This window comes from Abramis brama (assembly GCF_963993115.1).
Source record: "Abramis brama genome assembly, chromosome: 6".
In the NCBI taxonomy this organism is placed as follows: Eukaryota; Metazoa; Chordata; class Actinopteri; order Cypriniformes; family Leuciscidae; genus Abramis; species Abramis brama.
The window spans coordinates 5,407,525-5,422,748 of NC_139968.1; the positions used below are offsets into that span (position 1 = coordinate 5,407,525).

The window sequence follows — 15,224 nt, forward strand, 5'->3', positions numbered from 1 at the left end:
TTAAAGAATGCTTGAGTGAATAATGGATGTGCATCCTGAAGAAGGCTTTGTAGCCGAAACGCGTTGATCAACATTTTTAATGTTTTAATGATTTAGCCCAGCACTTTTAGTTTAAGCACATGATCATCTCATAATCAGCTCCACATGTGTGGCTCTTCTGACCTAGTAACCCTGCTCAGCCGCTCACCTGGTACAGCACTTCCAGTGAAAACACAAGGTATGATAAAAGAGCTCAAAGACAAAAAGCAAGATAATATGGCATGGTTGCTTCAGAAAATTTGTGTTGTATTATATATATATATATATTTATTACATGGCTTGGTTGAATTCTAATGTAGAATGCGGTGTGTTATTTCTTGATATCAGCCGCTGCTAATTATAACACACCGTTGCCATGAAAAACAGAGCGTTGCTATGGACGCAGGATTCTAACCGTAGAGACGGAACGGACTATTTTCTTTAACGGAAGCAATACAATCATTTTAAATCAATAAACTCCTTTTTAAATCAATATTTTGTGTCAAATTATTGATTTATTTGGTAGGTAGCCATGTAATAAGCGGGATAATGTAGAGCGAGGCGGTTGTTATAACGAATACAACCCCTTCAGGCTGATTCAACCCAATCACAGCAGTGGGCGTTTACACGTAAGTCTCACAACCAATCACAGCAATGGGCGTTTACACTGAAGTCTCACAGCAGCCAATCACAGCAGCCAATCACAGCAGTGGGTGTTTACACTGAAGTCTCACAACCAATCACAGCAGTGGGCGTTTACACTGAAGTCTCACAGCAGCCAATCACAGCAGTGGGCGTTTACACGTAAGTCTCACAACCAATCACAGCAGTGGGCGTTTACACTGAAGTCTCACAGCCAATCACAGCAGTGGGCATTTACACTAAAGTCTCACAGCAGCCAATCACAGCAGTGGGCGTTTACACTGAAGTCTCACAGCCAATCACAGCAGTGGGCGTTTACACGTAAGTCTTACAGCAGCCAATCACAGCAGTGGGTGTTTACGCTGACGTCTCACAGCCAATCACAGCAGTGGGTGTTTACACTGAAGTCTCACAACCAATCACAGCAGTGGGCGTTTACGCTGACGTCTCACAGCCAATCACAGCAGTGGGTGTTTACACTGAAGTCTCACAGCAGCCAATCACAGCAGCCAATCACAGCAGTGGGTGTTTACACTGAAGTCTCACAACCAATCACAGCAGTGGGCGTTTACACTGAAGTCTCACAGCAGCCAATCACAGCAGTGGGCGTTTACACGTAAGTCTCACAACCAATCACAGCAGTGGGCGTTTACACTGAAGTCTCACAGCAGCCAATCACAGCAGTGGGCGTTTACACGTAAGTCTCACAACCAATCACAGCAGTGGGCATTTACACTAAAGTCTCACAGCAGCCAATCACAGCAGTGGGCGTTTACACTGAAGTCTCACAGCCAATCACAGCAGTGGGCGTTTACACGTAAGTCTTACAGCAGCCAATCACAGCAGTGGGTGTTTACGCTGACGTCTCACAGCCAATCACAGCAGTGGGTGTTTACACTGAAGTCTCACAACCAATCACAGCAGTGGGCGTTTACGCTGACGTCTCACAGCCAATCACAGCAGTGGGTGTTTACACTGAAGTCTCACAGCAGCCAATCACAGCAGTGGGTGTTTACGCTGACGTCTCACAGCCAATCACAGCAGTGGGTGTTTACACTGAAGTCTCACAACCAATCACAGCAGTGGGCATTTACACTGAAGTCTCACAGCAGCCAATCACAGCAGTGGGCGTTTACACGTAAGTCTCACAACCAATCACAGCAGTGGGCGTTTACACTGAAGTCTCACAGCCAATCACAGCAGTGGGCGTTTACACTGAAGTCTCACAGCCAATCACAGCAGTGGGTGTTTACACTGAAGTCTCACAGCAGCCAATCACAACAGTGGGTGTTTACACTGAAGTCTCACAGCAGCCAATCACAGCAGTGGGTGTTTACACTGAAGTCTCACAGCAGCCAATCACAGCAGTGGGCGTTTACACTGAAGGCTCACAGCAGCCAATCACAGCAGTGGGCGTTTACACTGAAGTCTCACAGCAGCCAATCACAGAAGTGGGCGTTTACACTGAAGTCTCACAGCACCCAATCACAGCAGTGGGCGTTTACACTGAAGTCTCACAGCAGCCAATCACAGAAGTGGGCGTTTACACTGAAGTCTCACAGCAGCCAATCACAGCAGTGGGCGTTTACACTGAAGTCTCACAGCAGACTCGCCCCTTCAAACAGAGTGTTCAAATCAAATCAGGGTAGCCTTTTATTTCTAAATTATGACAAGTTTTAATGTAAAAATCATACTAACATTATAAGGGCACCCCAGGAAACATTATAAAATAATATAATAATGCAGTTCATGACCCCTTAAACAACATTCGCATCTGCTGTATGGGAAACTTTCAGACAAAACATGTCTAGATAGAGTGAATGTTTTAAAGGTTAAAGAGGAGTGTGATCTTTCAAAGACCAGAAAACATCCTCCTTAGATTCAATGCTGAGACTATGTTTCATTTTCCCCTGATGTCTCTCTCTCTCACATTCAGAAGCATAATGAAACAATTTAAAATGGAATTCACTGCAATACAGAGACAGAACAGTTGAACAAGTATTGAGCAGTTTGTTTGGGGTCAGATTTATGGATTTTGATTAACTAAAATTGCTTCTCCCCACTCAAGTAAAAAATTGTGAAAAAATTGTGGAAATAAGACAAAAATGCAAGCTATTACATAATGTGTTGCGATGTATTTGCAATGGTTGAATACACAAAGTCTTGGAGGGACTGACTATATGAGCAGTCTGTTCTCAGGGAAGCAAGCACAAAACATATGACCACATTATAGTTAGGACAGGTTACCAGTGTGTAGGTACAATTGTTTTAAGTGATCAGACTTTTCACAGCACCATTGATTCCCCTGCTGAACAAGCCAGGAGAAACTATTCTATGTTTCCTTCTTTCTTTGTGAAAGCTTTCTCTTTTTATATCTCAAAGCAAACGGAAGCCTCCGTTAAGGTGTAAACAGGAAGAGCAGCCAAGTCTACTGGTTTTATTCAACATTTTGAGGAGGTTTAGGGGCCAGTATCGTATAACCCTGCAGTTCTCCTCTGGCTATCTGTAGGGTGTCCTCCAGAATAGATCTGAAGGGTTACTGGATTTAAAGGGCTAGTCACGTAATGGAAGTTAATTTAAGTTTTCCGCTGGAGCAGGATAGCACTGCGCAGGGCTCCTCTCCCGCCTGTCCTGAAATAGCTGTCCACACAGCCAGTCAACAATCATTTCTGTCCAGATTACAAACATCGGAAGCTAAAAACAGAACTACTTGTATTATGCAATGTGGAAAATGAACCCTAAAATAATGAACCCTTCTAAACCTTGGTGAAGCAATGTATAGGGTGGTAGAACTTACAGAAAATTATAATATTAAATAATATAATGTATATGGTTACCTCTTATGTGGCTAGTTTACTTATCATTGTCATACCCCTGTACTATTTCAATGGGTTTTGAAAGGCACAAATGACATTTATTTACAACAGCTATTGTGATGAAGGGAGGTAGGGCACATAAATAGAGGACCCAATACTGAACCCTGGGGGACTCACTACTAGCATGGTTTCTCCAGACTCTCCTCTCCCTTTCACTGTGTCCAGGTTATTCAGGGTGTAGGCATGACACCAGTGACATTAACTACATGTTCATATAAAGGACACTGCCCTACAACAAAAGCACAGCAAAAACTATCTTTCCCAAATATCTTCCCCTCTATTGAAGCCCTAAAACTTCAAAATGTCAATGTCATGTCAATGGGCTATTATAAAAAAAAACAATTGACTCAACTAATTTTCCTTAAACTGACATAAATTGGGACTTGCAAGCATTTCTTATCATGAAGATTACTGACTTGCAATGACAGCAGGATCATAACTGATCAACACTTTTTTGGCCCTTATGACAGATCTTTACAATCTGTGGTGTTTCAGAAACTGCCGGTGTCAGCACAAACTCTGTAGAACAAAAGATTTAAACATTTGCCTGAAGTACAAGCTACTTCAGGGGCGTAGTTTGTGGGGGGGTTAGGGGGGTTATCTCCCCCCCAATATTTCAATCTATGCATTACAACCCCCCCAATATTTATACCATGATCACAATATCAGGAGGCATACCCAAACTTCAACCCCCCCAATGTTCAAACCAAATCTACGCCCTTGAGCTACTTAATGAGCACTATTTACTGTAGGTCCGAATTTGCAAGCATATGGAAGTTGTCAATAAAAATGAGTGTGCCACAGTTAGGCTTACCTGGTGGGCTTACTCTGAGTAAATGTTGATATCTAAAACGAGTAACCCCATCTAACCCAAGCAAAATTAAGCTTTATCACCTGCAAAAACAGTAGACCCCAGGTTAAAATCCAAATCAGCTAATATATCTAAACATGTTTTCTTGCCAGCATATTTTCTGTATATTTAGTGTACAATCAAAGCCACCTGGGTGCAACTCAACTACATACGTTGCGTTCTTTTACATTGAGGCGAGTTGGAGATGTGAGATATTCAACTCAAACGGGATGACGGTCAGATAGGACGTGTGTTTAAAACAGTGTGTACTTTAAATCTAAACCAAACCGTGAGACTCGAGCATCAAAGCTAAAATTGCTAGCAATGTGATAAGGTGTGTTTTTCTTTCCAACAAAAGTAATGCACAAACTAAGTCAAGGAAAAACAAGACTCTTAAATACTTTCTTTTTAAATAAAGAGAACATGCTGAAATAGGACTGTGTGCGTCAGACTCTTTCCTCGAAGCACTATTACCCAGTAACAGATGAGCGCCCTTGGTGAGCCATATCAATACATGCGGTGAAGCCACCACAATGGCTGCGCTCTGTTTGGGAAAGGCCCTTGATAGAGATCAATATCTTGTTTTCCACACTAGAGGAACTGCAAGTGGCTGTGTGATAAACAATAGCAGTAGCAGTGTACCAGTGACCGCAGGCTCAGTCAATATATTAGTCAATCTATTGTGTAGCACTGGCAGATTGTAGCTCAGATGAACACATGCCAGGAAGGCACGTGGCCCCAGCCTCGCCTGACCCCAGACTCAACCCAATGCACTACTGAGCTGTGAAACACACACAAGCCAGAGTCTATAGGAAAAAGGTGTCAAATTAAAAAGGTGTGAATTATTTACCACTAGCACTGCTATCTAACTGTCAACTATCGTAAATAGGGTTTTGTGGTATATTTGTAATTAATAAATTAAAAATGTTGTTTTATTAGGCTATTTATGTTTTCACAATGTACTGTCCGATACTGATCCTAAAGGGAAAGCACTCGAGCAGTGTACTTTTGCTATGATTACATATTTCTAAGCTGCCTTGTATTTCAAAAATATTGGAGAAAGTAGCTCCTTTTTGGATAAAAATGAAGTGCTGGATGTTTTTCAGTCAGGTTTCAGGGTGGGTTATAGCACTGAATCAGCTTTACAATGGGATACAAATGATTTGTTACACATTAATGATCTGGGTAATCAAGGAGCTTAAATTATGCTGGATCTTAGTGCAACTTTTCATTTAATATATCACGATATTCTCAGCATGTTGTGGGTCTGAGAGGTACTGTTTTAAAATAGTTTTTTTCCAATTTGAAGAAAATGTATTTTTCGGTAAGGGTTGGGGAACTGTGTTCCTCTACAGCTTCTGTTGACTGTGGAGTTCCACAGGGCTCCGTTTTGGGGCCTATTCTGTCTTTATTCATGTTAACTCTGGGTCTGATGGGTTTTTGGGATGCCTTATCTTTATTCTGATGACATTCAGATTTACTTGCCTCTCAAAGCTTGAGGAACGAGTTCTCAAATGTATTTTTTATTATGTCTTGAGGAGGTGAAATGCTTGCTGGAGGAAAATCGAATAAATAAACCTGAAGTTATAATTTTTGAGCCAAAGGGGGCTGACAGTAGCTGCGTTTACATGGACCCTAACAATCCGATTGTAATCGGACCAGTTGCACAATCGGAATAAAAAAGTAACATGTAACCACGTCAATCGGAATGAATTGGCCAGATCTGATTAAAATTTCATTCGGATGGTAAGGGGTGGTTTATTCTCTCGAAATCTCTCGAGACTCGAAAGAACGTAAAAAATCGGATTGAGAATCGAAACTTGTCGTGGCATAATTAGGACCCGAAACAGATAAATATAATGGGCCCTATCTTGCACCCAGCGCAATTGTACACCGACGCATGTTTCATTCCTATTTTGCACCCGCGCACAGCGGACTTTTCCCTCCACAGACGCACGTTGTAAACTTGGGAATGAACTTGTGCTCCCGGGGGCGGTTCAGCGGAAAGAGGAGGCGTGTTTCGGCGCAAACGTTCCCTGATGTTATATTGCAGTTTCAGAAAACAATTCCGCCACTGACCGTTGCGCATGTTATTCAGATGCTATTTTAAGGGCGCATGCTTGGCCATAATGTAGCGTGTGCACAACACACATACACTTTGATTCTCTCATCTACACAGAAGCAGCAGTTTTCATTTTTGCAAATCATACATAATTACAAGGAAAAATATTACCACACGAGGGAAATCATTGTTGTGTCCATGAAGATGTGAAAATAGGCATAAATCTAGCTTACACATTTACCCAAATTATCATACGCCTGTTTAACCGAAGCTAATTTGGGTGTGTTTCTCCATCCCCAATGTCACTTCTCTGTGTTTTACGGCCCTGACGAGAACGTCGGTCTCCTCGGCTGTGAACCGCTCCTGCAAATCCACCGTTATAATAGCAATCCGCCATGGAACAAGCGCGCCTGCTCTTAAAGGGAATGTGAGATGACGCTCTGATTGGTTTATTTCACGTTACGCCCAAACCACACCTATGAGTAATGAAGCTACTTCAGACCAACACATTTTAGATTTGCGTCGGGCGCGAGAGTCACCCACAAAGTTACTTGCGTTTCGCGTTTGATACTTGCGTTTCAGATCGTTAAAATAAAACAATAATAATAATCAAATAATCATTTAAAACAAAGAAAAGGAGGATAGTTGGTATGCATTTGTTAATGCACTTTAATTTTAGCTGAAGTTAACAATAAAAACCCTACTTGCAAGACTGTCAAACCTTTTGTTTTAACTTCCTTTGGAGGGTCCAAGCCTTAATAAGAGCCCATGATTCACATTAAGAACTTTAAATATGGAAAGTGATTACCATCAGTGACTGGAGCGATGAATTGTTGAGTAAGACTAATTTTAAGACTTGAGTCACATGTACGAGTAAGGGAGGAGCGCCCAAACATGAAAACAATGGCTAGCCATGTTAGACTTCCCCACACTGACATCACAGCACATCCGTAACAAACCCACCTTCCCAAACAAGCCCACCCAGAGCTCCCGCACTGAACGCCAGCTCCTGTTGTTCAGCGCTCACACAGGCATTCTGGGATGGCAGAACACACACGCCTCGAGCAGATTCCAGGAGTGTTCGGACTTGTTCAGGGTACATTTAAAAGCCACCGCAAGTTCAAGGAATGGAATTCGTCATTACAGGAGATGTTTGCTTGACCATCGTCTCTCAAAGCACTGCATTCTGGGCCGTCTCTCTTATGTCTGCAGAAATAAACCCATTAGACCTCTTCAACTATAAAAGCACAGGAGAGCTGCAATTATGTCCAATTCAGCTGGAAAAACTATTAGTTATTACATTCATTCATACAGTGACCTCTGAAGAAACCTCAAAGCCTCTAACATCAATCAAACATCAGAAAAAACGAGACAGAAATGGGGATGCTTCTGTTAGGAATCAAAAAATAATGTTTTGACAAATGGAGTTCAGAGAAAAAGTTAGAAAAGTTTCCCCAACTTCATTTTGCACACCTTTGGGAAAATGTGCCTGAGATGCAAATGCCAAAATGTATTAGTTTACAAATCGTGCACTATGGCACATCATAGTAACGTGCAAGAAACCGCACAGAAATAAGTCTTTATTAATCAATAATCTGAGTGAAAGGGAAGACAATAGTGTGATTTGTGTGAAAGGGAAGGAAAGTTGTTGGTGTTTTACAGCCACTAGTGTTTATTTCAGCTGGAAACTGCAGTGAAAATTATATATACACACACATTTTTGGAGTTTTGCAGAAATGTATGAAGAGGCACGTTTTTCCATGCTGTAATTTTGCCAGTAACTAACAAGTCTGACATCTAAATTTCTATCAAATTATAATCTTTGAGTAAAAAAAATAATGCTGATGCTGTTAGGCATGTCAAAGAGTGTCAAACAGATGTTGCCATTAAAAATGCCATTGAAAGAAAGAAATGTGCCTGGAGAATCTAACAAATAGCACATATAAACACCGGCTCATGTCAGTTCTAGTTCATCTGCACTAAACTATTAGTCTTAAAAATGAATCACGGCTGGACAGTTTCCAGTACGATCATGAGACAGATGTGCCACCCTAAACAAACCAACCAGGAGAATCATAAGAGAACAAATAAGTTAAAGCAAGACATTAAAGCAGAAACGTTAACACTTGTTCCTACATTTCTGAACGGCTGTTCCACGCAGAGAGTTACACAGAACTGAACATTCTTCAGTAAAGAGTGAACCATATCACAACATTACTGGCACATTGTGTAGAGATGTGCGCTCTCACTATGAGTCAGATCACTGATCGTGACGGTGTGTTCCTCACGGCACGCAGGAGCTCTACACACAGCACCGTTTGACCACAAAAGCAAAAATATGCAATCATACGCTTCCAATGAAGCCTGGTAATTACATGGCTTTTTGTTCATGTGCATTAGGAAGCGAGACGCAGGCTGACCTTTAAGAAAATATAATTTTCCTCTTCACACATGCCATTCAGCGATGCAGAGAGCTTTCGTGATGAATGTTTTTCAGTTCAGTTGCTCTGACGGCCTTTAGCTCATTATCTCAAATAGACTTTGGCAAGAAAATAAATCCTGATGCCCAGATAATACCTCAGCAGAAGCTGCAATGTTTTCATGTCATATTACAGTAACAGAAAAGAGTCAGTCTGAAGAATTTGAACCCTGTTTTCATGCCGGGTTTTCCGGTACCAAGGCGCTGTAGAGAAATGCAGTGAAGATATACAGAAGTTCGCAACAAAAACCCAGTTGGATTTTTCCATTGGCTTTTGGACCATTGCAGAAAATAAGCTCTGCGACCAACAAAGCTTATGATTCTTGCACATTTTTTCCCCCCATAATCTTGACAAATGAACACAGCTTTTATACATTTTGAAGCCTACATCCTCTGTGGACCCGTTTAGCGAGACAAGTAAAAGCTTTAATGGCAAATGGGGTTTTACTGATGCATTTAATGTTGCTGAATAAAATGTGAAAATATTTTGAGCTTGTGTTCCCCACAGACTTCAGGCATTTAACCAAAACCCATTAAATTCAGGCCGATGGAACCAGAAGTGCTAAAACTACACAAGTAATCCCTGCAGTGATTCATGTTTTTACAAGCTCAGTGCATTATGAGTGTTATAATTCTCAATATAAAGTAACTCACGTTGATGTCCAGACTGCAGAGACTGAGTGCGTCCACATCTCTCTTCCTCTGCTTCCTCTTCTTCTGTAAAGACACGAGTGATAATCAGTTCAGTGCTCCTTTATCTCTAACAAACAGATTTGTTTCATAACACCTGCATGTTTTAGACACCACTGATTTAATATTGTTGAAATTGTCATGCAGAAGTCACATATAGATAACTATCACACGACAACACAATATAGGTTCACCATGTTGAAATTAAGCATATTTTCAGCATTTGAAACATATGTCAGTATTACTAAATGGAAAAGCATTAAAGTGGTGCGCATACACTGAATACATACTCTAATCGGTTACAGCCAAGTATATTACTTCTATTTTCCTAAAAAAACAAATAAAAAGTAAAGTAAAAATATTTATTTTAAAGACTATACAATACATAATCAATATATTTTCATTAAACATAAGGAAAAATTTTCAAATCCAAACAAAATAGTTTCTTTAGTCTTTTCTATGGGGAGCGCTATTTGTTTTTAGACAAACTGAACAAAACAGGTTTAAACCAGAAACTATGATTTTCAATTAGACTAATATAAAAATGCACTTTAACTAAATGACTTGCAGAGAAAGGCTCTCCAAAACAAAGTTACTGGGTTTCACTTTTCACGTTTTCTGGGTTGGTAGAAGCACCGGGGACCCGATTATAGCGAGTCAGATTTTCATGATATGTCCCTTTTAAATGCATTTGACCAGTTCTAGACGGTAAATAAAGTGTTTATATAAATCATTCTATCAGTCAACTCTATTGCCAGCTTTGTTATTGTTGCTCCATTCCTGTTTATTCTCCATGACAGCAGATCTCCTGTGAGGGTCTGCTGCTCATGACCCCTGACCCCTGGAGAACACCCACTGTACATGTACCAGTCCCACCAGTGCCAGACGAGTAGATTTAGGTTTCTTATTTGAAGAAGACAGTATCATTATTCTGTATGTCTGTATGTTCAGAATGAATATTGCTTACTGGTGCATTACATTTTGTACTCTGACTAATATTTTTAAATAGTTTGTAACAAAATAAAAACAGGAACTTGGATTTTTTTTTTAATTCTGACTTGTGTTGTTCCATACTCACATTAATTCAATTCTTCTGTGAACTCAACAAAAGTAATACATTTATTTTAATAATGTACTGGTCGCTGTAAGATAATGTACTGTAATTGCAATTATTAAAAATGACCACAAAACTATACACATAATAACATAACATGATTTGGTTTATCTGGTTAAAAAAAGTCTTTCCAGTGTCTCTAGTGTTTTGGTTTATTTGCATTTAATAAATATTAATTGCTTGCAATTAGATCCATGCTTCATCTCTCCTTGCCTGAATGACCGTGATATGATTATATTATTACATTTCATACTTTTATGGTAGATTAATGCCACTTTTGTGGTGTTTTTTTGTTCTTTTTGTAGCTTGAAAGCTCCAGCTCCCACTCACTGAAGTCGCATGGTGAAAAGTTATATTATTATATTTGGACCTACGGCAGAGAAAAAGTCAGATGTGTTTGGACCAACATGAGGGTGACAGTGGGCACACGTATCACAGTTCTGCGTTCAACACTGATAATAATCAGAAATGTTTCTTGATCATCATATTAGAGTGATTTCTGGAGGATCATGTGACTCTGGAGACTGGAGTAATGATGCTGAAAACTCAGCTTTGATCACAGGAAGGAATAAACAGGAAAATAACAGTATTAACGCTGCAAAACTCTCATATAAAACAAATTCGGTTTCATTTGTAAAGCAGCAATAAAAGACGATAGTATTCAGCTCAATTTAGCTCAATAACAGTGTCAATGTTACAGTTCATCAGTCATGACACACATGGACTGGATTGCAGCACGTTTGGATGATCCATCTTTTTCTTCGCCAAACCAAATGTAGGAACATTTATATGGAGAGTATTGCTGCTTTAACCCATTGTAGTCATCATTATGCCACCGAAAAACAATTCATAATCACCTAATGTATCACAAGCAGCTTCTGAACACAGCAAATACATGAGAGAGTTACAGTGCATCTGGAAATGTAATGTAAGGGCAGCGACACAATCACAGCCACTTTCACAGGAAGACTAACCTAACATCCACACACACCCAACTTTATCTCTCATTCACAATTAATCATTTCAAACAATTATAACATGAATTTTGAGAGAAACACAAAGACGTAAACACTCAGGCTTACATAAGAGCTTCTTTACTGGCATCAATGGTCCACAGAGAACCAAAACATTTCTTCTTTAGATCTTTAAAATGTTCTTCACACTAATAAAAAAATGGTTCTTTTAAGAACTGAAAGGCTCTTGGGGAACCAAAAATGGTTCTGTAGAAAAAAGTGTTTCTCCTGGACATCAATGAGAAGAAATGAAGAGCAAACTGAGACTTATGAAAAGACCCGAGTAACGCATGTCTCCTCTTCAGTTTCAGTGTTTCAGACTCTGCTTAGATATGCCAAGATATAGTCAGATATCTAAACCAAACTCTTCCAAGATCATATGATCTGAGGTATGCCTTACTCCACGTTAATTTGATAAGGTAATAAGATGTTGGCTCACCTTCTGATGGATGAAAAGGCAGCACCCCATCATTGGGCTTCACAGCACTGGTCCTCAGACACACAACACCCCCCGAAACACCTTCACAATCCCCCAGCATGCAGCGCTGTCACCTGTCTAACCCTCAGCCATGAGTGTGAGTGTGTGTGTGTGTGTGTGAGAGCAGCAAACAGGATGTTCTGGAGGAAGTGTGTCGGTGCTATATCGGGCTGAAGCTCTCAGACTGCATCTCTGCTGGTGTTTGTCTGAGGCCGGTGGCGTCAAACAACTTCCGCTTACAGGGAAGAAGCGTTTACACCCTCCTCACACACATCAGCTAACGCTGCTGGGAAATAATGCGCTTTACACTAGAAAGTTGACTTTTTAAAACAATTTTGGTACAATTATTAACTGAATAATGAAGTTTCGTTTTCGTTTTCATCCTGATTGTTCATGCACAACCCAGGAGAAACTGTAATATTGTAAGCTATTACAGTTGAAAATAACAGTTTTCTGTGTGAACATATGTTAAAATGTAATTCCTGTGATTAAAGCATCATTACTCCAGTCTTCAGTGTCACATGATCCTTCAGAAATCAGTATAATATGATGATTTGATGCTCAAGAAACATTTATGATTATTATCAGTGTTGAAAACAGTTGTGCTGCTGCTTCATATTTTTGTGGAACCATGACACACTACCATTGAAAATCTGCCCAGCACTAGTTGCCCAGCACTAATTTACTTGTATAATATAATGACTTGGATCTGTACCTGCACTGCCGCAGTTTAGGAGATGTGTGTACACTGTGTAGATGTGTGTAGAGCAGTTAACAACAGGAAGCCAGTAAATCCCTGCTAAACACACTTCCTGGAAACAAACGGTCTTCCTTTAAGCACTTCCTGTTGAAGGAGTCCGCTGTGTGTCTGATGCTGGAACTATCATATTAACATGATGAGTTTACATGAATGTCACTGCAGTGTTGTAATTACCCGATGGATTTTGGGAGTTTCTTTTCAAATGGGAAATAATTGGTGTTGTGGTAATTGTGAATATTGACAGTACAAGTAGGATTTTTGGCGAGGCTGTTCACGTGACCTTTTAAACATGGTCTCAACATTGGCCACTGGAACCACAAGTGAACGCAGTTATGGCCTAAATGCATAACCACATGACATCTGTCATTGTTGACATCATAGCCACATTATTACATGTTGGTCTCGTCTTGTATATACACAGTTTTTGAGGTGCACTCACACAGGGTGATTAAATCGCTGGAGGTTGCCAAATCACAGTCCTGTTTGTTGGTTTTGGCAGCAGGCATTCACAATACACTTTGTATCCAAGCAGCTTTAAAGAAATTCATACTGTGTGTATATATATATATTTATATATATATGATCAAATTGTAATCACTGACTGTAATCAAACTGAAATATATATTTTAGCTTGTGAATCGAAATCTAATCAAATTATGGAATTTGTGTCAGTACATTAACCCAGCCCTACAAATTAAACATTGCTGACATGTACAGAGCTATAAAAGCAATTTGGACAATATACAGTAGCTCGAGTCATATGGTTTTGGAAGAATCTGATGACAATTGTTCATATTGAGATTTCTGACATTTGCCAAAATGTGAGCACAGTTTAAGACATTAATGTTGAGATCTCTTTTGAAAGTCTAATGGAGATATTTTACTGGGATCTTTTTGATTTCTCTGTAATCATCAATCATATTGCTGTTTAATAGACGATTTTTCTTTCCTGCAGGATTAATTGTGTCAACAGAGAGTATAAGATTCATCGCAGAGAAGATGAATTCACTTCTAAACTCTAATCTGGAATCAGAAATGAATGAAGCCGATGTGTTAATGTGACCTAAGGTCTTTTATGAACATCACATGTAGGTCAAAATTGCAAGAACATTTTATATGGTTATTATCTGAAGTGATATGGAGTCATAAACCCAACATTTCTTCATCACATTGGCAGAATTCATTGCTGACCTTGTGGTTTTATACAAAAAGAAGTCTGAAATGATACGGCTCAGCCCTTGGACTGTCTCACGACTGCAGATCAAGGGAAGGCCGACAGAGGCATTCTGAAGGGAGTGTGATCCCACAATTATCAGACGTCCCATGAACCTTGATATAGTGACATGATCAGAATTTATGTTATTTGTTGGCTATTTATGAGCAGCCTAACACTGTCAAACACTCAAAAATATATTGAGGTAAAACTATTATTGAAAGGCACATCGCTGGAAAAGCCAGTATGCATTTTTCATGGGGGTTTGTTGATTTATGCTCTTTTGTGATTTGGTTTGGTGCTGGTCTAGCTGTTCAACTTTTGCATGAACTTTCAGATAAAGCTTTTTTACCCAGGAAGTTTTGCTGGTTAAGAAGGCAAGTCACAGGAACTGAGGAAATGAAGTTATCTGTTATCTGTTTTGTTTCTTGCATTCTGTCATATACTAGAGGCACCCATTTGTTTCACCAGGTTATCATTGGTACATTTGGTTGGTGTTGTGACTTTACTAATTCCATAGCTACACAAAAGACATCATCACCATCAAGTAAGAGAAAATTAGATATTTCAGCCACCTCACAGACTAACATACAATGTTGAAAATTAAATGATTATTACTAGTTTTATGGCCAATATTTGCATCCTGAAATTCAGTTGTGTTTTTTTTAACATTTAACTGGGCATATTTGTTTTCTAACCATTTAAAAACACACTTTAGGCTAAAGGGATAGTTCATTCAAAAATACGTTAAGTAATACGTTAAGCCCAAAGTCGTTATTTACTAACCCTCATGTCATTTCAAACTTGGGCATATCTCTTTCTTTGGTGGAATACCAGGAGGATCTTTTGAAATATAAAACAGTACGAACATTGACTTTCATTGTAAACCAAACCCCATTAGCATGATTAAGACTGTTTTACAAGCAGGCTATCTCTGTTTGTACATTGAGAAATAGTTTAAAAGGCAAACACAGAGGATGACCTTTGTATAATATCAAGGAAATACAATCACCCTGCCTTCTTGTTTAT

The 15,224-nt window shown here is 39.6% G+C and overlaps 1 protein-coding gene across 3 annotated transcripts in view; it reads right to left on the minus strand.

Annotated features, from left to right (window-relative positions):
- The window catches only part of arhgef3 (Rho guanine nucleotide exchange factor (GEF) 3), an 82,587-nt gene that overhangs the window by 41,009 nt on the left and 26,354 nt on the right, over positions 1–15,224 (minus strand). The window contains exons 1-2 of one of the 3 annotated variants that reach the window (XM_084116530.1): positions 12,184–12,359; positions 9,582–9,641 (exon numbers count right to left, since the gene is read on the minus strand). In XM_084116530.1, the coding sequence (XP_083972656.1) occupies positions 9,582–9,641; positions 12,184–12,216 (93 nt within the window). In that variant the 5' untranslated portion in view covers positions 12,217–12,359. Of the gene's footprint in view, positions 1–9,581; positions 9,645–12,183; positions 12,360–15,224 lie in introns of those variants that run through there. The other 2 variants (XM_084116529.1, XM_084116527.1) reach the window with 2 other exon arrangements.